This window comes from Puma concolor, chromosome D3, assembly GCF_028749965.1.
Source record: "Puma concolor isolate L17-30 chromosome D3, mPumCon1.1.hap2, whole genome shotgun sequence".
NCBI lineage: Eukaryota > Metazoa > Chordata > Mammalia > Carnivora > Felidae > Puma > Puma concolor.
This window is the reverse complement of record NC_141678.1, coordinates 23763277-23787607: the sequence shown is the minus strand read 5'-3', so window position 1 is coordinate 23787607 and position 24331 is coordinate 23763277. Positions and strand designations below refer to the sequence as shown.

At 44.7% G+C, this 24331-nt stretch overlaps 1 protein-coding gene across 2 annotated transcripts in view; it reads left to right on the top strand.

The window, feature by feature from the left end:
• The window catches only part of KREMEN1 (kringle containing transmembrane protein 1), a 73828-nt gene that overhangs the window by 17565 nt on the left and 31932 nt on the right, over positions 1-24331 (top strand). For both annotated transcript variants that reach the window (XM_086682155.1, XM_086682156.1), the window contains exons 2-3: positions 5292-5454; positions 9985-10076. In XM_086682155.1, the coding sequence (XP_086538281.1) occupies positions 5292-5454; positions 9985-10076 (255 nt within the window). The remainder of the gene's footprint in view (positions 1-5291; positions 5455-9984; positions 10077-24331) is intronic.

Sequence of the window (24331 nt, the reverse complement as noted above, 5' to 3'; positions counted from 1 at the left end):
TAACAAACAATAGCTTTATGGGAGAAGGCTCCAGTTTGCTTTAATTAGCAATGAAGGAGTACTGAGCTCTCAACCAAACGTGGGGCCTTGCACACAGATCTTACTATCACTTCATAGCATAGCAGGTCCTACAGAAAATAGCCAGTTGCCACAAAATCATTCGCTCAAGATTCTCAGCCAAGGATTTGATCATCCTAATGTGATTCCACTTATCTCAAGGAAATTTCAATAAAATTAGCATCTCCAATTTTTCAAATAAATGTCATATGCCATACTTTGGAGGATTTTGATGACAGGGGAAAAGATAAGGAATTAGCAACTTAGAAAAGTGGAATTAATGCTCTGGGTGCTTTGATGCCAGCCTTATGGAGGAAGTTTTCTGCTGTATTACTAAATTTCTGTCAGGCTTATGTTTCACATCAGGGCTATTTCCATTCAATCCCCAACACAAAATATTTGGAGTTTTCTGGTGGAGAGATCGAGTCAAACAGATGAATTCTGTGAGGTGATTGGGATCTAGCCAGAGAAGATGAGGAAATGAGGTTTCCTCTGTTCAGTTTGTTATTCCTTCCCTCTCAAATCACCTTCTTCCTTGACTTCTGAGACCCACACACTTTCTTAGCTTTTCTCCACCTCTCAGGCTGCACTTTCTCACTCATCGGCACCAGGCCCTCCTCCTTCCAGGCCTGAAATGTTGCAGGACCCCAGGGCTCAGCCCAAATATCTTCTGTCTCCACACACAGTAATCCTGTTCCCTCCACGCATCCATGCTGTTACTGCCACATTTCTAGCCCCATCCTCGCTCGGCCTCTTTCCTCAGCTCCAGGCTCACTGAGCCATCTGCTTACTGTATATCTCCACCCAGACTCAACTGATCCACAGCCAAACCGTGGGTTCCACCCAAGGTACTCTGCCCTTCTTGGGTCCTCCCCATTGTAGGAAATGGCTTCTCCATTCAGGCCCCCATCCTTGGAGTTATACCCCACTCCTCTTTCTCTCAGACCCTGTATTCAAACCCCAGCAAATACCTTTGGCTTTGCCTTCAAAGTACATCCAGAATCTGGCCACTTCTTACCACCTTTCGGCTGCCAGCCTGTCTTTCTGCTGTAACCACCTGACTAATGTTTCCTGGCTGAGTTCCTACCTCTCCAAAGTTCTTCCCCCACCCAGCAGCTAGACAGTTGCATTAAAAGGTAAGTCAGATCATGTCATATCTCTACTCAGAACCCTCCACTGGCTTCCCCCCACACTTAGAACAAAGGCCAAAATCTGATTCATATAAGGCTCGAGACCTTGTGTGTCCTGGCCTTACCTGCCTGCTTTCCTCCTCTTCACTTCCCACCCACTCACCCTAATCCAGGTTAAAGGAGCTGCCTTTGAGTTCCCCATACCTGCCTGGCATGTCAGGGGCCTGCAGGGGTCTTCTCTTTGCTGTGCCCACCGTCAGTAATGATCTTCCCGCATTGTTTACATGGTTCTGTTTCCTCCTTTTGACCAATGCCTCCTCCACTCCAGGCCTTTTCTGGCCCAACCTCTCTAAGAGAGAACCCCCACCATTCGGTCTCCGTCCCCTTGCTCCATTTTTCCTTATAGCCCTCCTCACTACCTGATGTGAATTTGACTAGTTTTTCATGAACATGGCTCCCCTGTGTGTGCACGGGTGTGCATGGGTGTGCACAGGCTCTGTGACTGCCCAATGTTCCCCAGTATAGCCCCAGTGCTGTGAACAGTGCCAGACACATAGTAAGTACTAAATAAGTATTTGTTGAATGGATTGATTAATGATATCCTAGACATGAGATCTCTCCCCATTGTTCATTCCCTTTCACTGAGTGCATAAATACACCGCTGTGATATGCGTAAATGTCATGTGATATTTTATTTTTTATTGGCTTAAACCAGTTCTTGCTTATCTAGCCAAAGCTTATATCAGTTTCAAGCAGTAGAAATTAAGGGGGGAGGGGTCCTCCTTCCTTACCCACTCTGATGTTCTGATGAAATCAAGATGTGATATCACCTTAATCCAGAATGCTCAAGTTTGTTCTTCTTGTTTTTTTCCCACAATTGATATGCACTGGGCAAATCTGTGTGTGTGTGGGGGGGAGGGGAATCATAAAATGTGGTACACTGCCTCAGTTTCCCTAATGTAACTGAGAATAAGATTAGGTCTAGGAGAAACAGACTGAAGTAAACAAGCCTGCACTTTGCCATTCCTTCTCTCAGATGCCACCTCATCCCCATTCATGTGGACTGACAGATGTGGAGAGCTGCCACATTCTTTTGTGTTACAAATCAAGTCATCTGAGCCTCTGGGAACGCTGACCCCACCATCCTGCAGGTTGCTGTCTATTGCTAAGGCCTTCCAATGGTTGGCCTGCCTTTCTGGCTCCTAGGCCACTCCTCAACCACTTGTGGTAGGAGTAAAAGATGTATTAGCACATTGCAATTAAAATGCTAGCAATTGACAAAAGATTGGCTTGATGCTCTTGGAATCATCCAGTCTAGTGGTTCCTAAGCCAAATTACTTAACAGAAGCACCTAGGCAGCTTTTTAGAAATACAAGTTCCCAGGTCCCATTCTAACCCTGGGGTTAGGATAGGGTTTGATGTACACACACACACACACACACACACACACACACACACACACACAGTCCCTCTTTCCCTGTCTAGCAGATTATACATATTCCTAGTGATAATAAATGCTATGAAGCAAATGGACAAAGAGCAGAAAACAAGGAGTGGAGATGGGGGGGACAGGTTTTCTGAGGTAACATTTAGTCTGCAGTGGGAGGTGTTAAGGGAAGAACATTTTGGGCAGGAAATAGCATGGTACGTTTACAGAATTAAAAGCAGACCAATGCGGCAGGAGCACAGCAAGTGACTAGAAGAGCTCGGAGTACAGTGAGAGGGAAGGCCTGGGGCCACACCACTGAGGCTTTGCAGGCAAGGATGAAGGGTTTGGGTTTTGTTTCCAGTGCTCACATTTTCCTGGGCACTTTGAGCACCTGTGCAGAGAATGGATTGCAGGAATACAGAAGTGGAAGCTGTGAGTCCTGAACGAAGCTGTGCTGTCCTCTGATGGTGAAGGGCCTAAGGGGTGGCACCCCAGATGGAGAGGAGAGGGCACTTTCAGGGTGTATATTTAAGAAAGTCAACAGGATTTGGTGATGAATGGGAAGTGGGGTGAGGGGGAGGATAAAGAAAACAAGGATGGCCTGAGGGGGCTCCAGTAGAGGCCTTGTAGGGGGTGGTTGAGTGCCCCAGTTGCCCCATCTTGTAAAGTAGGATATTGAGGGACCTCCCCAGAGGGTTGGTGGGGAGTTGATATTTGTAAAGCACTTAGAGCAGAGCTTGGCACACAGTAAAACACTATGTAAGCATTAGTGGTGCTGTGGATGACGGTGATTCGTCCAAGGTCGCACAGCTGGCCAACAGCAGGTCCAGGACAAGAAGCCAGGGCTTAGCCTCTCGGTTTAGTGTGTTTTATGCCACACTGAACTGCCTTCTTCAATTACCTTTGAACATTTGTTTTGTTTTTAATGTTTATTTATTTTTGAGAGAGAGAGCAGAAGCAGAGGAAGGGCAGAGAGAGAGGGAGAGAATCCAAAGCAGGCTCTGTGCTGTCAGTGCAAAGCCTGACACGGGGCTTGAATCCACCAACCATGGGATCATGACCTGAGCCAAAGTCGGACGCTCAACCAACTGAGTCACCTAGGCACCCCTACCTGATGAGTCGCCCTTACCGTAATATATGAATGTCATGCCAAACGTGATAAATTGTTATGACGTTCTGTACGGCCTGGGATTCCAGGTTATTTTGGCTGTCCATAAAACCATGCTATTCCAGACAAGACACAGAGCCCAGATAGTAGGAGGAAGGGGGTACAGGCAGAGAGATGGTCTGTGGATAGATTTTAAATATAAAAAGAAGTATCTTCTAGGGGTGCCTGGGTGGCTCAGTCAGTTGAGTGTCCGACTTTGGCTCAGGTCATGATCTTGCAGTCTGTGAGTTCAAGTCCCATGTTGGGCTCTGTGCTGACAGCTCAGAGCCTGGAGCATGCTTCGGATTCCGTGTTGCCCTCTCTCTCTTCCCCTCCCCTACTTGTGCTCTGTCTGTCTCTCTCTAAAAAAAAAAAAATAAACATTAAAAATAAAATAAAAAAGCATCTTCTAGAATGTAGATGTGCTCATGTTGTTCACGTGCTTAGACTGAAGTAGGCACATGCACTTCACCAGGAGGCAGCACTAAGAGCCCTTCATACCGGAAGTTATAGGTCAGTGCATGCCAGGGGAAGGAAAGAAAGACAGCTGAGAATGTCAGTGTAATTCCCCCAGATCGTCAGGTTCCTGGTGAGACATCTTCAAGAAGTGTTTGAAGTACTTCTATCTGTCAGTTTCAACTAAATTAATTTTTAAAAATTGCTCTTTATACTGTGCCTTTCCCATGAATCTCTGTGAATTAATGCATGCAATATGTGGGGGGAAATCCTATCAGCATCAGTTCCCATCCCCCCAAAGTCTGAGAAACAGATTTTAGAAGCACATTGTTGCACCTGCAAGGATTTTGTCATTTTATTAACTGGACCTGAGACGATGTTCAGTGTGTCTTGTAGGGAGGAATTTCAGAAAGAGGTGAGAGAAAAATGCCAACTTGGCCTCTGCTCACTCCCTCCTGTTGACTGTTCTGTTGCATCTCTATCTCAAACAGCATGGGGAGGACTGTTCTTCATTACCAGGGAATGTGAGTCATTCCCAGACTTGTGTGATTGGGATTCCAAAGCGTTGCTGTATCCGATGGTCTTATTAAATCCAAGTGTCAGTGCAGCCTTTCAGACTGTAGGGGAGAGCTCAGTTACAGCTGGTGACCTGGTTCTAGTTACCACACAGAGACACTGGCGAGACCAGTGACCCCCTCCGAGCACCCAGAATTCCTTGTGATGGCTGTTGCCAACGGTTCCCAGATTTGGGGGTTTCCTGGTTCACTTCATGGGCTTCAATACATTTCACCTCCGTGTTTATATCCTAGTTGGGATCTGTATACTTTAGGGGAAAAGTATCTGTAAAGTGTCTGTAGACAAGCTATTGCCAAGACTAGCCTAGCATTTGGAGGGGACTGCATTTCAGATTTACTCAGCCCTAGCGATGTTAACTTCATGGTGTCCAGGATCTAGCAAGACACTATCCATTTCCAGCTGGGTCCAAACAAAACAAATAAAACATCAACCAGAGAGGGAGGAAACTGTGGATGTTGCCAGAAAATTAGTTTGCTCTGTCTTTTCTTTCTCCTAGAATGTTTCACAGCCAATGGTGCAGATTATAGGGGAACGCAGAATTGGACGGCACTGCAAGGCGGGAAGCCATGCCTGTTCTGGAACGAGACTTTCCAGCATCCATACAACACTCTGAAATACCCCAATGGGGAGGGGGGCCTAGGCGAGCATAACTATTGCAGGTAAGATGGGGCCACAGAGTGCTTTAAAAAAAAAAAAAAATCTTTGGCCTTCTTGTCCAGTCCCTTCCAGCCTAGCTCACAGCTATGGAAAGCTTCTTTGTCTCCTTTTGGTTAACTCAGAAGGCCTTTCTTATTACTCTTTTAAAAATCCTCTTTTTGGGGCACCTGGGTGGCTCATTCGGTTGGGCATCTGACTTCAGCTCAGGTCGTGATGTCACAGGTTCGTGAGTTTGAGCCCCACATCAGGCTCGCTGTCAGCCTGGCAGCGCAGAGCCCGCTTAGGATCCTCTGTCCTCCTCTCTCTGCCCCTCCCCCATTTCCACTCTCCCCAAAATAAATAAATACTAAAAAAAAAAATCTTCCTCCCACACCTTGCATGTGTATATGCACACGTGCACGTGTGTACGTGCGTGTGCGCGCGCGCACACACACACACACACACATGCACACCACAGTCTACTACTCTTTTCAACCTCGGTTGCTTTGATACTGGTTTTCAGAGCTCTGCTTTCCCATCTGATTACTTACAGGTCTCTTGGGAAGGGATTTCTTAGTTGGCCCTACCACCAGTGGACAATACATAGATAGCCAAACTTCTTAAGCTGCTGTGAATGCGGTGGTCAGGCAGAGCACCGTGTGTGGCCCAAACCTCCTTCTGCTTCTGAGCAAAGGAAGCTGTCCTACATTATCCACCCTCTGCCAGCCCAGGATAACCTTGCTCTGGGAACAGCTATAGCCATCAGATCTGTGCTGTTTCCTTCCTTTCCATAGACTGAGGTGTTTCTTTGGTCTTAACCTTCTGTCTGACTCTGGCAGGGTCTCTTCGCCTGAGATCCAAGGTGCTTCAAATGTGTACTTGCAGTTTTCTGCAGAGATGATCCATGACTTAGATCAGAATCTGGATCAGATTCTCAAAATTATCAGTGATCCCAAACAAGTTAAAAATCACTGATCTATAGGGACAAGAGTAAAGAAAGCAGAGCCCTATGTGGGGCTCAAACTCACAAACCGTGACATTATGATCTGAGCTGAAGTAGGACGCTTAACCTATTGAGCCACCCAGGCACCCCAAGAGCAAAGAAAGATTCTAAGCACTTTTGGTTACAACTACATTTGAACGATTTATACTCAAGATCCTGATAATGTGACTCATGGTTCAACACTGTGTAGAATTTAGTTATTATTAGGACAGGTGCAAAGGCAGCCTCTTGAGCCATCAGGACAGGGGGAAGTGATCACTGAGTGACTCTTTTAGCCACACACTGTGTCCCTGCTTCTACCAATATGTTGGAATCTCAACCATGGCACTGTCAACCCAGCTCAGCCGACATATTCACACATGCATTGCATGGGCCACACTGTTTACCTTCTGCTCTCCCTACGTACCTTTGCTAACACTCCAGGACCCTTGTGGATGTCTTGACGTCTGAGGCCTGTCATCCTGGTCATGCCTGTGCCTTCAGGTCTTTCTTTCACCTCTGCTCTAATTTGTACCAACTGGCCATTTCCCTACAGTTGCTGTTGCATTATTTCTTAGTTGTTATTATAAAAATATTAAAAGCTCCCCCCCCACACACAAAATTCTCAGAACTACAGATACATGTTTAAGTAAAGCCCCTGTTTTACATCTTTCCCCTGAAATCCTCAGCAAGCCCCATCTCCCAGAGGTAACAATCTGTGGTACTTCGCATTTTGCTATCTATTGCATTTTATCATTAAAGTTCCATACGCTTATCAAGTCATTCTTTTACATTTTATTTTCAAAGTTATACATATTCATTAGAATTTTTGCATAATTAAAAAAAAAATAACCCCACTCCATTTCTGGTTTATTTCCTTCCCTTGCTTTTGCTATTCATAGAAATAGTTGGGTTGGGTTGGGAAGAGTATTTAAGGGAAACCACTGTTGGGGTTTTGTTGTTGTTGTTTTTACATTGTTACTTATACTCTCCTTCTGAAGTGTCTCTTGGGCTGCTGATTTATGCTGTTATTCTGTTGCTTTCTGTCAATATGTCTTCTCAGAAGAGGTCCTGGGTTTAAGTCTGACTTTAAGGTAAATTTTAAATTTCCAAAAAGGTTTGATTTATATGAAAAAAAAAAAAAAAAAGAGTCTTTTGTCATAGATTAGCACCTGGCCCTACATAGGCTCCCAGAAGTGCACAGTAGTTATCCATTGTGAGAGTAAGGGGGGAACCACCCTCTTCCTGGCCCTGGCCAGCTGCAGCCTCTCCTTTGATTTGATGGAACGTACCAGACCTGAACTACCAGTTTTTACTTCAGAAGAAAGGAAGGCTCTGAAATGTTGATTATCATCACATCGGAGGGTCCAGGGCTTTTGTTTTAGCACTGCAGCGAAGTCCAGGATGAATTTGCTTATTCTTTATTAAGCTATTCTGATGCTTTTCAGAATGGTTTTTGACATTGATAATAAACAGTTGTTTTCAAAGGTCTCTACCAAATAGTACATCAAAGCTGGACACTGAATAGAGGGAGGAAGATGACAGTGAAATACTGTTTAAAGAAGGGCTTTGTACAAGTTCTCCTGCTTTGATTTCTCGGCTGATATCCGACACCATGTTTGTCTTGCGCTCCGGTGCCAGACCCGTCGCAGTTGAGATGTCTGCGAGATGGCGAGTGATGGGAATGCACTTCTCCAGGCTCGACGGCTCTGGATTAGAGGGGAAGCAGAGGGACCGGGAAGAGCAGAGTTGGCGCTGGCACCTGCCCTTGGGCACAGAAAATAAAAGGACCCTTTGTGCTTCAGGGCGGCTTATCTTCTGGACCACACAATAGGCTTATCCCTCTCAGGCCTGATTGGGGTGGCTCCTAAGCTCCTGGCTGCAGGGTCTCTATGCCCATTTCCGGCCTGACTGGAGTGTCAGGTTTCCAGTGTTCTGAGTTGCAAGAAAGGGAGCTCAGAAAGCAGTGGGGAGAAGGCAGGGCTTTTCTGCGTGCCCGGTAACCCTGTCATTTTGGGGTCTGTTTCAGCAGTGTAGCCCATATTGTCAGGGCATCCTTGACTTGAAAAGACCTTCGAGGGCATTTAGAAATGTGAAATAAACCTTTTAAAAATATCACTGCTGTATCAGAAGTTGGTACCAGAATCACAGGATTGCATGTTCTGCCTGATGGCTTAGCTTTGTTCAGAATTTTCTGAGAAGTTAGTATCTTGAGGTAGGAAAAGGACCTGTTTCTCTTCAACGTGTGTCGACTAGACTGATCCTGGTGAAAGCTTGTCAGTGGCGTCTGTATTATGTGAATTTTATTTTACTGTTTAAAAAATCACACAATCAGTGTTCATCGTAGAAGAAATAGGAAAATAAAGAGAATCAGAAAAGAAAAGGGATTAAAATTACTGCTAGTCTCATTCTCGAGAGATACTTTCCAGGGTTTGATGTGTATCCTTTCTTGAAGCCATCTTCTCAAATAACGGGGTTGTGTTCCCAAACGTGTTTTAGAACTACCCTTTTAAAAAACCTAACAAGATGTGGATATGTCTTTATATCAATAGATGTGTCTCTACACTGCATTTAAAAAAAAAAAAATTTTTTTTAACATTCATTTATTTTTGAGACAGAGAGAGACAGAGCATGAATGGGGGAGGGGCAGAGAGAGAGGGAGACACACAATCCAAGCAGGCTCCAGGCTCCGAGCCATCAACCCAGAGCCTGACGCGGGGCTCGAACTCACGGACTGCGAGATCATGACCCGAGTTGAAGTCAGACGCTCAACCGACTGAGCCACCCAGGCACCCCTACACTGCATTTTTAATAGACACTCAGCATTCCCTTATATGGATATAACCTATTTATGTAACCAATCCTTAATAGTTGTTTCTGACTTTTTTTGTATTGTCAAAATGCTGTGGTGAACATCTTTGTAAGTGAAGATTTCCTTAAAATAAAGTACTAAAGGAGAAATTGCCTGTCAAAGGGGCTTTGCATATTTTTAGGGCCTTTGCCTCTAATTACCAAATTGCCATCCTGACCGTTTGGCTCTATTCACATTCTTATCCACAGTATTGAGCACACCTGTGCTCTCAGCCATGGGAGTCACCGTGTTCACACTTAAGGTGCCAGTGCTGCTTGGCATGATTTGTTCTGTGGTCAGTTGTCCTGGTTACACTGTCGTGAATTTGTGTAAATATGAATCACCTTTGCTCATCACGCACACCACCCCCTGCCCCCAAACTCTAAAGTATATGTCGGAGTGCATAAGTTTGTTCTTGTAGTGTTACCATTTTTCTCTTCCTCTTCTTTTTCTTCTTCTTCTTCTTCTTTTAAGTAATCTCTACGTCCAATGTGGGACTCAAACTCATGACCCTGAGATCAAGAGCCCCAAGCTCTACCAACCGAGCCAGCCAGGTGCCCCCCATTTTTCTCTTCTTCATAAGAGGCAGCACTGAGATGCACACCAATGATTAGAAATAACACAGAGGCTGACGCGTTCCTTTTTGGTAATACTGAAAAAGCAATGAGCCAGTTGACTTAACACGACAGAAATGTTACTTACATGTTCTTTCCCCGACAGAAACCCAGATGGAGATGTGAGCCCTTGGTGCTACGTGGCAGAGCACGAGGACGGCGTCTACTGGAAGTACTGTGAGATTCCTGCTTGCCAGAGTAAGCCCCTGACACACCAGCCGAGGGTTTCGGGACACTGAGCAGCAAGGGTTCAGAGTGGAAGGTCACTGCCAGAGGACAGGTCATTCAGGCAGGTGGATTTCATGAAGCAGATCAAAGGAGATGCCGTCCTGGGCTGAGGATTTTCACATCTCTTATTGAGGCTTTTCAGAAATTGAATGCCTGCTTCCCTCAGGACCCCATTCCCTTGATGGATAAGCCCACCCAGAATTTCTACTTCTACTTAATTTCCTCATGCTGATTCGTTCATGAATAGAGTTGGCATGAGCTCAGTAGCAAGCCAAAGAGGAAAAAAGTACCTTATACTTTTGGGAATAAATTGTCTAGAATGAATGAAGAATCCCTTGATAGGCAGTAAAACTAAGTTATAACATTAGCTATTTGCATTTCACGCACTATCTCCCCTGAAGACTGGTATTCAGTAAGTATTTAATTGATACTCTCCAAAGCCAACATGGCAGTCCCTTTCCTCATGTTAGCATAAAGATGTTCTGTTGTTATTTATGATAACCCATACCTCATTGCTCTCTACTACTGAGAACCCAATTTCTTCAGCATTTTACTCCATGGCCTGTTTTCTAGCTGCTTCATGTTTCTTTTTTTTTTTCTTTTTTTTTTTTCAACATTTATTTATTTTTGGGACAGAGAGAGACAGAGCATGAACGGGGGAGGGGCAGAGAGAGAGGGAAGCACAGAATCAGAAGCAGGCTCCAGGCTCCGAGCCATCAGCCCAGAGCCTGACGCAGGGCTCGAACTCACGGACCGCGAGATCGTGACCTGAGCCGAAGTCGGAGGCTTAACCAACTGAGCCACCCAGGTGCCCCTACAATGGCGCTTTAAGGAGCTTCCTAATGTAGTGTTCTTGACAACTTTTTAAATAAGCCAACGAGGCAGGTTTTCTCAGTTCCTAGAGCTGAGGGAAAGGACAGCTTATTCATAATCATTCTACCTGGTTGTCTTTTCCATATTATTTACCCTCACTCCTGGCCCTGCCACCTTCCTCACTCATCAGGTCAGGAGGCTATGTGTGTACGGTGACATGGAGGTTCATGTGGGACCTGGGACCTCTCACTCACGCCCACCACACCAGTCTGAATTCTGTTGCCTCACAGGGCAGGGGCATCCCCTGAACCAGCGCTGCAGGCCCCAGCTCTCAACTTCTAAAAGTTAAACTTCCGAATGGCACCACTGCCTGGCAGTGAGGCCCTGGCCTCCCTATCCTTCCAACCCGAGTATGCCTTGATTCAGTCCCAAAATCGAGAAAACAGTAAAGACCAGCAGAATGGGCTTTTGCTCAGTCTGTTTAATCAAATTTTTAAAATGAAAAACATCTCATTTGGCTCTAGTTATGTAAAGAAGAAAGGGGCAGGGGGAGAGGAAAGCAGATTTTCCTCGGTCCATTTGTTCTACACAAAGATAGTCTTTTAGTACCAGCCTATGTCATTCTCTCAGGAATGGCGAAGAGGGGATTTCAATCTGGCCGCTTTTATTTGGAAAGATAATCCTCAACTCGCATTTATAAAATATAGTTTGGGCCAACGGGAACCGACTCATGCGGTCACTGAAACTAAGTTTCAGAAGAGAGAATCACCGGAAAATGAAACAACCCGTCTAGTACCCCTCTAATTCCTAATATTTGCTGGATATGCCTCACTGTTCCAAAAAAGGAAAATCAAATATAATTTCCTTTCCTTATGGTCCTTTGGTAGCCCTGTCAAAGCTTCTAAAGTTGGCCTTGAAATGGTCTGGGCAGGGAGACATACAAAAGTTGGGAATGAGAGCTGGGGAGTACCTGGTTTGGGAGGTGGTGGGGCAGGGAACAGTGTCTGGCTTTGGTTCTTTGGAAAACCCTTCCATTCACCCTATGGGCACCAGGGCTCCCCCATCTAGCTAAGCCTCAGACCTTGGACCTGGCAGAACATTATGCTTCGAATGTGTCTGATTAACATTGCTGAGAAAGACTTCTGGGCTGTTTGAAGCAAGAAACCTTGGTAATTGCCTACTGGACTCAACAGAGATACAGCCCGCCTATTTTAGGCCAGTTTTGCCCTATTTCTGGATGTGGAGTCATAATTTTCATGAATAACACTAACCCTCTGTGTGAAGCCCACTATTCACGATTAGCGTCGAACTTGTCATACAGGAAAAGGCCTGTGACATGATCAGATTCCTGGAAAGTTCATATCTGAATATAACAGACCCAGCAGGAGCTGGGGGAGTGGATGTTTAGGGACAAAGCAGAATGTGGTTGAATGGCGGGCCATTGTGTGGAGACCGGAATTCTGCCCGTCAGCGTGTTACGGACAGAGCTAAGAAAGCAGGGAGGCAGAGATGAAGTATGATTCAAACAGGGGGCAAAGAGAAGCATGAACTGTGTTTTTGACCTAAGGAGACTGGATCAGAATTTACCCCTTAAAAGGCGAACAACTCTGAGGTAATTGGATTTACTCTTCAAAGCACATCTACTGGTATGTTTCTCAGAAACCCCGAGTTCCTATTGCAGACAGAACAAATATAGATCGGCAAATTTCAGCATCATCAAGGTTACCATCCCTCTAGATCCCATCCTCTCCAACTCTGAGTGCTGTTGGTTTGGCTGTTGAGGGGGAAACCATTTGGCTCAATACCTGTTCTTTGCATATCTCTCTTTTGTTAAACCATCCTCCTCACCATTCTAATTCCCACTGATTTCATTGCTTCCGAGGGACACGCTTGAATGGACCTCAGCATGTCTTCTGATTTGTTCTATCTTACCTTTAGGTTCTTTATAAAAGTTTGGTATAGTTTTGTAAAAGTTATCTAGTTCTGAGGTGGAGGGAAATCTACAAATGGCATATAAAGGCAAATTTCCTTCACAAAGCTGATTTGGGCTTTGAGAAACAACAGACATGATAAATTTACCTTCTCATCTCTGAGAGCTATTATTTGTTTGGTATAAAGCTCTCACCTGACATTTACAAACTCAACTATAAATATTCATCTCTAAAATAGGGAAGTTTGAACACAGACTATTAGATTATATTAAGGAATCACTGTTAATTTTATTGGGTACAATACTGGCATGGTGGAGATATATATATATAAATAATCTTTGAAGTCATTTTAATTATGGATACATACTAAAATATTTGTGGTTGAGGGGCACCTGGGTGGCTCAGTCGGTTAAGCATCTGACTTTGGCTCACGTCATGATCTCACAGTTTGTGAGCTCGAGTCCCATGTCGGGTTCTGTGCTGACAGCTCAGAGCCCGGAGCCTGCTTCAGATTCTGTGTCTCCCTCTCTCTCTGACCCTCCCCTGCTCATGTTCTGTCTCTCTCCTTCAAAAATAAATAAACATTAAAAAAATTTTTTAAATATTTGTGGTTGAAATGATAATGTATCTGGAATTTATTTTAAAATGATTTAGGGGTGCCTAGGTGGCTCAGTTGGTTGAGCGTCCGACTTCGGCTTGGGTCATGATCTCGCGGTCTGTGAGTTTGAGCCCCGCATCTGGCTCTGTGCTGGCAGCTCAGAGCCTGGAGCCTGCCTCGGATTCTATGTCTCCCTCTCTCTGTGCCCCTCCCCCGCTCATGCTGTCTCTCCTGTCTCTCTCTCTCTCTCTCTCTGTTAAAAATAAATAAACAGGAGCGCCTGGGTGGCTCAGTCGGTTAAGCGTCCGACTTCGGCTCAGGTCACAATCTCACAGTCCATGAGTTCGAGCCCCATGTCGGGCTCTGTGCTGATGGCTTGGAGCCTGGAGCCTGCTTCTGATTCTGTGTCTCCCTCTCTCTCTGCCCCTCCCCCGTTCATGCTCTGTCTCTCTCTGTCTCAAAAATAAATAAACGTTAAAAAAAAAAAATTTAAAAATAAATAAATAAATAAACAGTAAGAAAAAAATTTTTTAATGATCTAGCCTCCCAAAGAATAAATAGGTCAGATGAGGGGAATAGATGAAACTAGAATGATTTTTTAAAAAGTGGATATTTGTTGATGCTGGATGACAATGGGCTTGTTAGTCTTTCCTGCTTTTGTGTATGTTTGAAAGTTTCATAAATCCTATTATCATATCTTAAAATTTTATAGTATTTTTTAAATGTTTATTTATTTGTTTTGAGAGAGAGAGAGAGAGCAGGGGAGGGACAGAGAGAGAAGGAGAGAAAGAATCTCAAGCAGATTCCATGTTGAACGTGGAGCTCGATGCGAAACTCTATCTCATGACCATGAGATCATGACCTGAGCCAAAATCAAGAGTCATATGTTTAACCAACTGAGCCACCTAGGTGTCCCAATTTTAGAATATTTTTTAAAGTATTTAAAAGTAAATATATAAATACAACATTCAAAGTATCTGGGTTCAAATGTGTAACATAATTAACCCAATTAACCTAAATTGTAATACTTTTGCACATAGCTCACAGGTATCTGAGTTAGTTACTAAAGTTAGTGATTAAAGTTTTAGTTATTGGGGCGCCTGGGTGGCTCAGTCGGTTGGGCGTCCGACTTCGGCTCAGGTCACGATCTCTCGGTCCGTGGGTTCGAGCCCCGCGTCGGGCTCTGGGCTGATGGCTCGGAGCCTGGAGCCTGCTTCCGATTCTGTGTCTCCCTCTCTCTCTGCCCCTCCCCCGTTCATGCTCTGTCTCTCTCTGTCTCAAAAATAAAAAAATTAAAAAAAATAAAGTTTTAGCTATTAAACTTATTAAGGGGCACTGGCAGGCTCAGTTGGTAGAGTGTGTGATTCTTGAGCCCCACGTTGGATGTAGAGATTACTTAAAATAAAATCTTAAAAAACAAACAAACAAACAAATTTATTGGGGCATCTGGGTGGCTCAGTCGGTTAAGTGTCCAACTTTGGCTTGGGCCATGATCTCACAGCTCGTGAGTTCCAGCCCTGTATCAGGCTCTGTGCTGACAGCTCTGAGCCTGGAGCCTGCTTTGGATTCTGTGTCTCCCTCTCTTTCTGTCCCTCTACCCCTCTCAAAAATAAATATTTTAAAAAAATCACTAGCTGTGACAAATGACATTTTTTAAGTTCTGACCATATGCAGTACCTCACATGGCACAGGGAACACAAGGATAGCATGGTCTGCAGCCTTTGGGGAGTCCCAAGTCTAGGACCAAGGATAGACACATAAACAGATAAGCATATGCAACATACTGTGTAATAAATGAGATGAGCAGAAGGTTGGGAACAGTGTAGGAGGTATATCTTCCCTGGCATGGTGGGAGGCAGAGGCTACTCTTTATCAAAGAGAGCGTCTGGAAGAGGTGGGATCTTGGCACATGGCTTCTCCAACTGTAAGTTTCCTTATGAAAATGTAGTAGTAGTACAATCACAGGGTTCTTATTAAAGTGCAGATTCTGAGTCAGTAGGTCTGGGACAGGCTAGAGACTCTGCAGTTCTAACCAGTCCCTGGGATGCAGAGCTGTAGGACTACGCTTGAAGTAGCCAGGTACTAGATGTTAGGGTTGGTGGAGTAGGGAGGGTATTGGGGGAACAGTTTGCACGCACGCACACATTGGTGAATTCCTAGGCAATGTCAGTGTTGCTAAGATAGAAATTTTATTTATTTTTTAAGTTTATTTATTTATTTTGAGAGAGAGAAAAAGAGAGAGAGAGAGAGCAGAGGAGGAGCAGAGAGAAAGGGAGAGAGAGAGAATCCCAAGCAGGCTTAGCACCACCAGCACAGAGCCCCATGTGGGGGCTGAAACTCACGAACTGCGAGATCACGACCTCAGCCGAATCAAGAGTCAGATGCTTAACTGACTAAGCAACCCAGGCATCCCAAGATAGAAATTTTATAGAAGGAAGGGCAAGAGATGAGGTCTGAGAAGAATTAGGTGGGGCCAGATAATGGACAGTCTTGTGGTCTGGGTACAGAGCTTGGACTTGACCCAGGAAGATGGTGATGAGGTTGAAGAGTGTGGAGTGTCAGAAAGAGATGTTTTGCCATAGCTTCTCAAGCTTCCGTGTTAGGGATTTGGGACGAAGTTTCTCCCTGTTAATCTGTGAGAAGTTCTCCAGAGATTGCATCCTTCATACAAAGGAGCCCCCAGAGGGTGTCAGCTGTAGCACCTCTGCAAAATGGGGCCTTTGCTGACTTCACTGGCTCAAATGCCTTTTAATTAAATACCACCTTGACCTTGTTAAAACAGATTTGTTGTTCCCTACAAAAATGCTTCCAACTGTGACCCCTAAAAAGAGTTTTTAAAGCTATGTTCAGAGCTTGCGTAAAAAAGCCAAGGGCACTTTGGCAGTGGTTGTCAAGGCAGTCTCTCAATTACAGAAAATGTTTTGTCTCTGTTAGCAGTTTTTGCATTTTAATGTCAGCACTGATATTTAGCATGTTTTAGCTTTTATTTCAGCTGTTATTGAGTACCTGCTATGTATGAAACACGTATATTCACATTGCCTCACTTAACCTTTGCCAGAAATGCTGTGAAGCAGGTGGTATATGTCCACTCCCCACCCACCATTGTTTAGATGAGACAATGAGGCTGGAGTAGTGAAGTGATCTGATGAGGATTACACCCTGAGCCAAATCGGATTTGAATCTAGGGCTCCTAATGGCAAGCCCAGTGCCCTTTCCTTCCAGTACTTGAGAACAGCCCCATTTCCTTTATTTCCTTGAAAATGGGGGCCCTGGGATGGATCCAGGCTACTGTTGAGGTCATTCTTGAGAATTTTCTTGGCGGATTGTTTGGGAATTAGAGTTTGAAATTCTGATAGTATGCTGAATTATTAAGATTGCCTTTTTGACATTGTGGAAACCGAAGGATTAACTCAGTGGCGACAGAGGGTCTGCAGTTCAAGCTGTTAACTCTAAGTCAGTCTCTTGTCTTCTTTGAGTTTGGGAAATCCCAAGCCCCAGGAGGACTGCAGGCTGTGATGGTATCCAGGAAGCATTTGTGCACAGCAGAACCACTCTGTAGGATGTTGGGCCGTCTCTGCGGGTGTTCCCAGCCCAGCTGTTCTCAGCTGGGAAGGGGGTCCCCAGAGTTGGGCCCTTTGCATGAAGCACTGCACCAGGCACCTTGTCCAGGCCTGGGGGTCTCTCCCAGCACTGTGCCCTCATTGCATGGGCTGAAGTTCACCTCCGAAAAGACACATCTGTGTGCATCATTAACACTTCCCAGCTAAAACAAAACCCCAAATTTTAGCTGATAGCCAAAGCAATATTGAAATGACTATTAATAATATAAATTATGCAGACCAATATTTTTTTCACTTCTTCTCTCCGGCCATTACAATTACTTAACGTCTTTGTTTCACTGAGTCCTTTTAGATTCACATTACATTAGCATATGTCAGACTCCTGCTTCATACTATTCATTTTTGCTTTATGGGAGAAGTTTTGTTTTCCCAGCCAGGCTAAGCTGTTCAAAGATAGGAGCAGGGGTAGCTCTGGAACTTCTGTGAAGGAGAGACGAAAGATGGAAAGGTCTGACTTAAGATGAAGCTGCATTTGTGTAGCAGGTGCTCTCTTTTGACATGGACGGTATGTTAATTACAGAGGGTGCTGATGGAATCTTTCCCCCTCAAGCCGTATATTTAAACAATCTTCTGCAACACCTAGCACAGTGGAGACCATAGCACATGCTCATTAAATATTCTTGATGATGTGATATCATGTCTCTTCCAGTAAGAAAGACAACACAAGTTAATGGAAAGAATGTGGACGTCAGAGTCACACTGGCTTAGATTTGAATCTTAATCATTCAATGGCTTTTGGCAAAATGACTCTCCTCTGAGCCTCGGTCTCCTCCTTTGTCCCTTCTTGGGTTCTTTTGAAGATTCAGTAGGTAAAGTGCACAAAACCCCAAGTCCAGGGCTCAGCACCTGGTGGGCATGGAAGTCCTAGCAGGTATTATGGTGGCCTGGGCTTTCCGCAGGGAATGGACTGCTGTTGGCATATTCCCCGTCACGCAATTCCTAAATAGGTTATTCCTAACCTGTGTGTTATTTCTGTCCATTCCTTTTTTATCTGACTAGCCATGGGGCTCGGTAGCGTGCCTCAGCTGCTGGGGCGGCCACTCCCCTGGGGCCTGATGTGGCATTGCAGTCAGGGAACACAAGAGGCCCTGCATTTGTTCTCACAGTACAGTTTTATGGTTTCAGATCTGGTGGATACTCGATTGTTCTTTGTTTTTGGCAGTAGATATTATTTAATTTTCCATGAGGAAACTTTCTGAACTAAATGGACATTTTCCTCAATGACAGATATATACTGTATTTCCAAAATGTTCTAAAGCACAGTTGGGTAAGTCATACTAATAACTTAAAAAGGGAAAATCATTCAGATCAAAAGGGTCATTTTACTGAAAACCTTTACAGTTGCACTGGCCTGTAAGGAATATACATAAACATAAGAAAGAGTCCCTACTGTCAATTTTATGATATAATTAGGAATCTGAGTTATAAACATGGGAAGAAATTGGAGTCCAGCCCACCAGTTACATAAATAAGATTGAATTAGGAGGTGGAACACAGTGAATTTTTGCAGATGAGAGGGCTGTCAGTAGGGTGGGGGAGATTGGAGGCATCATTACAGAGAAAGGCAGATGGGGCTAGACGAGTCAAGGCATACCAGGTCATGGAACAGCCTGTCAGGGACTTGGAGGAAGGACCCAGGATTGTTGTACGTGTGGACTGGGGAACCTGCTGCCGAAGTAGAGGAGTGGACAGGGAGGGACCAGGTGAGGCCTCGAAACTTCAAAAGCCAGAGTTGGTTAGATGGGGACTGAAACACTGAAAGCCCTAGTTTAAGAAGATGAGCCCAGTGTCCATTTACAGGATGGATCCGAGGAAGGAAGTCTGGGGAGGAGAGGATGGGTGTAGATTTCTAAATCCAGGGCATCAGGGTCTGAGCTGTGATGGCAATAGTGAGATAAGACAGGAAGGGTTAAATCTAAGATACGTTTAAGAAGAAGACAGAAGTTGATGACAAGTAGAATATATAAGGGATGGAACAGCAGGAAGAGTAAAAGATGCCTCTGTGGTTCCTTGCCTGGGATATTTGTGGTGTCCCTGAGAAACAAAAGTTCAAGTCAACAAACTGAGCTCTTCTTCCCAGAGACACAGCTGTATCATTCCTCCTGAACTTGGACTGACCTTTTGTCGAGTAAGGTGTTTCAGCTGTCTGTTACTGTGCAACAGTACAGTTTGGGGTGCCAAACCCTTGTGACCTAAGATAACAACAGCTTATCATTTCTCCTGCTCGTGTGGGTTGACTAAATTTCAGCTGGGTGGTTCTTTTGCCACTCTCATCTGGGCTTAGTCTGGTGGCTGCATTCTCCCGGGGGCTCTGCTGGGGCTAAAACATCCAAGATGACTACAGGCTTCTACCTGGATGACCACTTTTTCCAACAGCGTACTCAGACCTCTCACATGGTGGCTGGTTTTCAAGAGAGACAAAGTAGAAACTGCCAGTCTTCTTAAGGCATGAACTCAGAAGTCCACCACATTCTGTTGATCAAAGCAAGTCACAAAGCCAGCCCGGATTCAAAAGCAAAGGAAATTGATGCCAACTCTTAAAGTAGGGAGCAACCCGCATGTATGGGGAGAGGCAAGATCATTAGATCCTCTTTTGAAAACTGTCTACCACATTAAATCACCAGAAATTCAGTTTCAGAGAAGAAACTCTCACCAAAAGAGAACTACCACTGTGATTCATCAGGGCCATGTGGGGGTCAGGATCCTTAGGAACTCTAACTACCTTCCCCTAAAGGTAAAATTTCATAGGGGAAGAAAAGTCTGTGTTTACTTACATTTACATCAGGTCACAGTCCGGGTGACCTGATAGGAGACTCAGAGACATGAGTAGTGCCACTTCCAGAATCAGTATGACTGACAAAGGACAGCTAATGTTTAGAAATAAAGTTAAATAAGTACAGTAGAGCCATACTGGCATAGGACTTGGACCAAGATGGCAGCTGCCAGATCTGGAACAGCAGTTGTAGATAGACAGGATGGGGAGCAGTGCACTTGTGGTCATGGTTCATGGTTGAGAGAGTGGATGAGTCTACACCTAACCCATCAACTCTCAGAAGGATGTATTTGGATCTTGTTCCCATTAAGGGAAGAAATCAACTACTGAGACACCAATGTGAGGTCCCAGGGGCGGAAGATGGTCTCAACATAAGGTGAAATGACTTAAAATAAGCAGAGTCACCACATTTCATTTCTTCATTTCTGAAGAAGCAGATTTCACTTATAAGACAAAGTAAAAGGAGCCAAGGAAGTTTTCCAAAATGCCAGATAAGAACTTTGCTTCTGGTTTCTTTCTTTTTTTTTTAACGTTTATTTATTTTTGAGACAGAGAGAGACAGAGCACGAACAGGGGAGGGGCAGAGAGACAGGGAGACACAGAATCTGAAACAGGCTCCAGGCTCTGAGCTGTCAGCACAGAGCCCGACGCGGGGCTTGAACTCACGGACCGTGAGATCATGACCTGAGCCGAAGTCGGACGCTTAACCAACTGAGCCACCCAGGCGCCTCTGCTTCTGGTTTCTTAAACAAATATCCCAGATCTGGTTAGAGCACTGGGATAGAAAACACAGTTGCAGTCAGGACTTCTTATATAAATTGCCATCTGAAGATATGTATTCACACTGAGCTTTTGCCATAATGGGCATGCTTTCTATCTTTGTCAGGAATTGATTGCCAGGAATAGAACTCAAGCTAACTTGAGCAAAAAGGATTTATTGGAAGGACATTGGGAATATAGTACAGAACGCCTATTCCTGTGTCCCAAGAACCTGGGAGGAAAGTACCCACTCTTGCCATCTCTCTCTGGAGCCCCATGGTCTCCCACCTCTGCCTCTCTCTTTCAGGATGGTATCCATTCTTCTTCCTCTTTGTGGACCAGAAGAATCAGCTCACTCCTCGACTCAGGTGGCCCAAAGATGGCTGGTTGTCTTAATCCCCACTTACAGAACCCTACAATTCTAGTCCTCACAATTCACGAACTGAAATCCCAATTCCAGCTTTCTGGGAGAAAGAATCTGATGGGACCTATGGGAGTCAGTCAGAGGATGGAGTCTTTTGGCCTGTTCCCAACCAGCAGCAGAGGAGGGATAGGAGCAGCTCCTCTGAGAAGGTGCCATGGGCAATAGGTGGCCCTTAGAAAAGGGTTGTCAGCCATAGAGGCCCCTATGGAGGTATACGTAGCACCTTCACAACGAGGCCACAGTTATATCCAAATGTAATGGGTGGTTAGTCAGCCTGCCTGGCTGTTTCCCAATGGTTCCTTGTGATAGTAAAAGAACAATAGTTCCTGGATTAATCCGAATAGAGAACCATCTCCCCTCAGCCACCTCTAAAACTTTTATCTTCGTCAAGACCTCTGAACATCTGAAGAGAATGTTGCTAATTAACTGTCATGTGTTTTAAAGCACTGACTATGATAAACAAGGGGTCTGTTTGTATTTTAAGATGATTTTTTTTTTTAAATTGAAAGTGATGAAGTCGCTTTGGTAAGACGAAAAATGCATGACCAAGCCACAGGACTTTAAAGTGGTCTTGAAAGTAAAAAGGAATTTGAGAACAAATATCCTTTTTCAAATTGACTTTTCCTCCCTGCTTCTGGGAAGAGCTAAGGGCGGGACACGGTCTGGAAATGCACTCAGTTGGCCAGTAATGCTTTTGAAGACTACATGACGTGTCTTCTCCGGCGAGACTTGGAGCCACACTTTCCAGCGCGAGTCAGAGGGCAGTGGCACCCCTCAGAGGCTGGCCACTGTCTCAGAGGCTGGCCTCGTGGCACACAGAGTGTTGAGGGACTAGTGTGTTTGAGAAGTCAGTCTTTAATCTTACTTCCATTCAGTTCGCCAGACTGGCCCTATGAGAAAAGGGAACAAAACCACAAAGTGAGAATCTGCCACCCTCGAGCTTACTTGTGATCTCCAGTTCCATCTTCTGGGCCCCCATGGAAGGCCCTTAACCTTGCTGGACGGTGGTTTCTTCTTTGTCACATAGAATAACCTCATGCATGCTGCCTTCCTCAAAGGGCTTTGATTTCCATGTGAGATGCTTATGTGGAAGTCTACTGTGTGCTCACCAGATGTAAGAGATCGATGTTTTAATATCTGGAATTAAACCCATTTTTTTGAGGTGGCTGCCTTTGATTTTGCCTTTTAACTCAATGAATGCTATTTTCGTTTTCTATTACTGAGCAAGTTGTTTCTGTTTGTGTGGTGAATGATGAAAGCCCTATTATATATACAGCTGGCCCTTGAACAATGCAGGGGTTAAGGGCCCTGACAAACATCACACATAACTTTTGACTCTCAAAAACTTAACTACTCATAGCCTGCTGTTGACTAGAAGCCTTACCGATAATATAAACAGTGAATTAACACATACTTTGTATGTTATATTTCTTATATGCTGTATTCTTACAATAGAAGCAGCTAGAGAAAAGAAAATGTTATTAAGAAAATCATAAGGAAGAGCAAATAACACTTCTAGTCCTGTCCTGTCCAAAATCCACATAAAGTAGACACGTGCAGTTCAAACCCTTGTTGTTCAAGGGTCAACTGTAATGGTAATGAACACTGTTTATTCCGCACACATCATCTTGTCAGGCCTTGTGGTGCTTACTTTATTTACATTATCTCATTTTAATTCTCAGAAGAACCCTTTGAGGCCATGTTGCTTCTCATTCCACTGTGGATGAAACTGGGGCCAGAATTCACCCTGGGGTCCGTCCGACTCCAGAGCTCCCATTTGTGATTGCTGCAGAATGCTCACTGCTCCCGAACAGATGGCAGTAGCGACAGTGTCCTTCAGAATACTGCCTCAGACCGGGACGTGAGCACACAAAAAGCAACTCCCGAGCTACGGGATGGATGCCAGAAAGTGAGGTTCCTAGAGTCCCTCCCTCTTTTGGAAACCACTTGTTCTTATTTTTCACACAAATCTAATAAGCTCGATGGTATTGTTGTAAGCCCAAGAAGCAGCAGATTAAGAAGAGGGTACACAGAGACAGTAGCACAGAGTAGATGCTCTCTGAGACTCCTTCCAGTTCCGACGTTTTGAGGATTCAGCAGCCCAGGCTGGTAACCAAGGGGACAGACTTAACTATTGAAGTCAGACACAAGAATGTAAAAAAGCACACCAGGCTGGGGCCATTTGGTGAAGCACATTTGATGACCTCAAGCCACCAAGAGAAATTTAAAGTAGGTTAAACAGAGTTAAGTTGGCTTTTTTTTTTTAAAGTTTTTAATGTTTATTTTTGAGAGAGAAAGAGAGAGTATGAGTGGGAGAGGGCAGAGAGAGAGGGAGACACGGAATCTGAAACAGGCTCCAGGGTCTGAGCTGTCAGCACAGAGCTTGACACGGGGCTCGAACTCAGAAACGGAGAGATCACGACCACTTAACTGACTGAGCCACCCCGGCACCCCAAGTTTTTTTTTTTTTCTTTCAGAGAGAGAGCAAGAGCAAACAGGGAAGGGGCAAAGAGAGAGGGAGAGAGATTCTTAAGCAGACTCCATGCCCAGCAAAGAGCCCAACACAGGGCTCAATGTCAGGACTGTGAGATCATGACCTCAGCCGAAATCAAGAGCTGGATGCTCAACCGACTGAGCCATCCAGGGACCCCCTGAGTTAAGTTTTTAAAAAGAAATAGCTAATGCATCTTAGAAAGGTTCTTTCCAGATAAAGGATAAAACTTTCCAGATAAAACTCTTTTCAGATAAAACTTTTCCTGATAAAGGATAAAACTTTAAGTTTTCGAGTTAACCTTTATGGAAACTCCGTTATCTTGAATGGTGTTTTCTTTTTTCTTTTCTGTTTTGAGAGAGAGAGAGAGAGTGAGAGTGAGCAGGGGAGAGTCAGAGAGAGAATCTTACGCAGGCGCCGTGCCCAGTGCAGAGCCCGACATGGGGCTCGATCTCATGACTGTGAGATCATGACCTGAGCTGAAATCAAGAGTCAGACACTTAACCAACTAAGCCATGTCCCCCTTGAACAGTGTTTCTAATAGCCAAAGAGGACAGTGTGTGGGGTGCCTGGGTGGCTCAGTCAGTTAAGCATCTGACACTTGATCTCAGCTCAGGTCTTGATCTCAGGGTTGTGGTTCACATTCTGCATTGGGCTCTGTGCTGGGCGGGAAGCCTACTTAAAATTAAAAAACTAAAAAAAAAAGAAAAACAAGAGGGCAGTGTGCAGGCAGGAGTCAGAACCAGTGGTCACTAGCTTTAAGTGGATGTTGTTATGCAGGTGGGCTCTACTTTTCACTTCCACCCTACTCTCTTC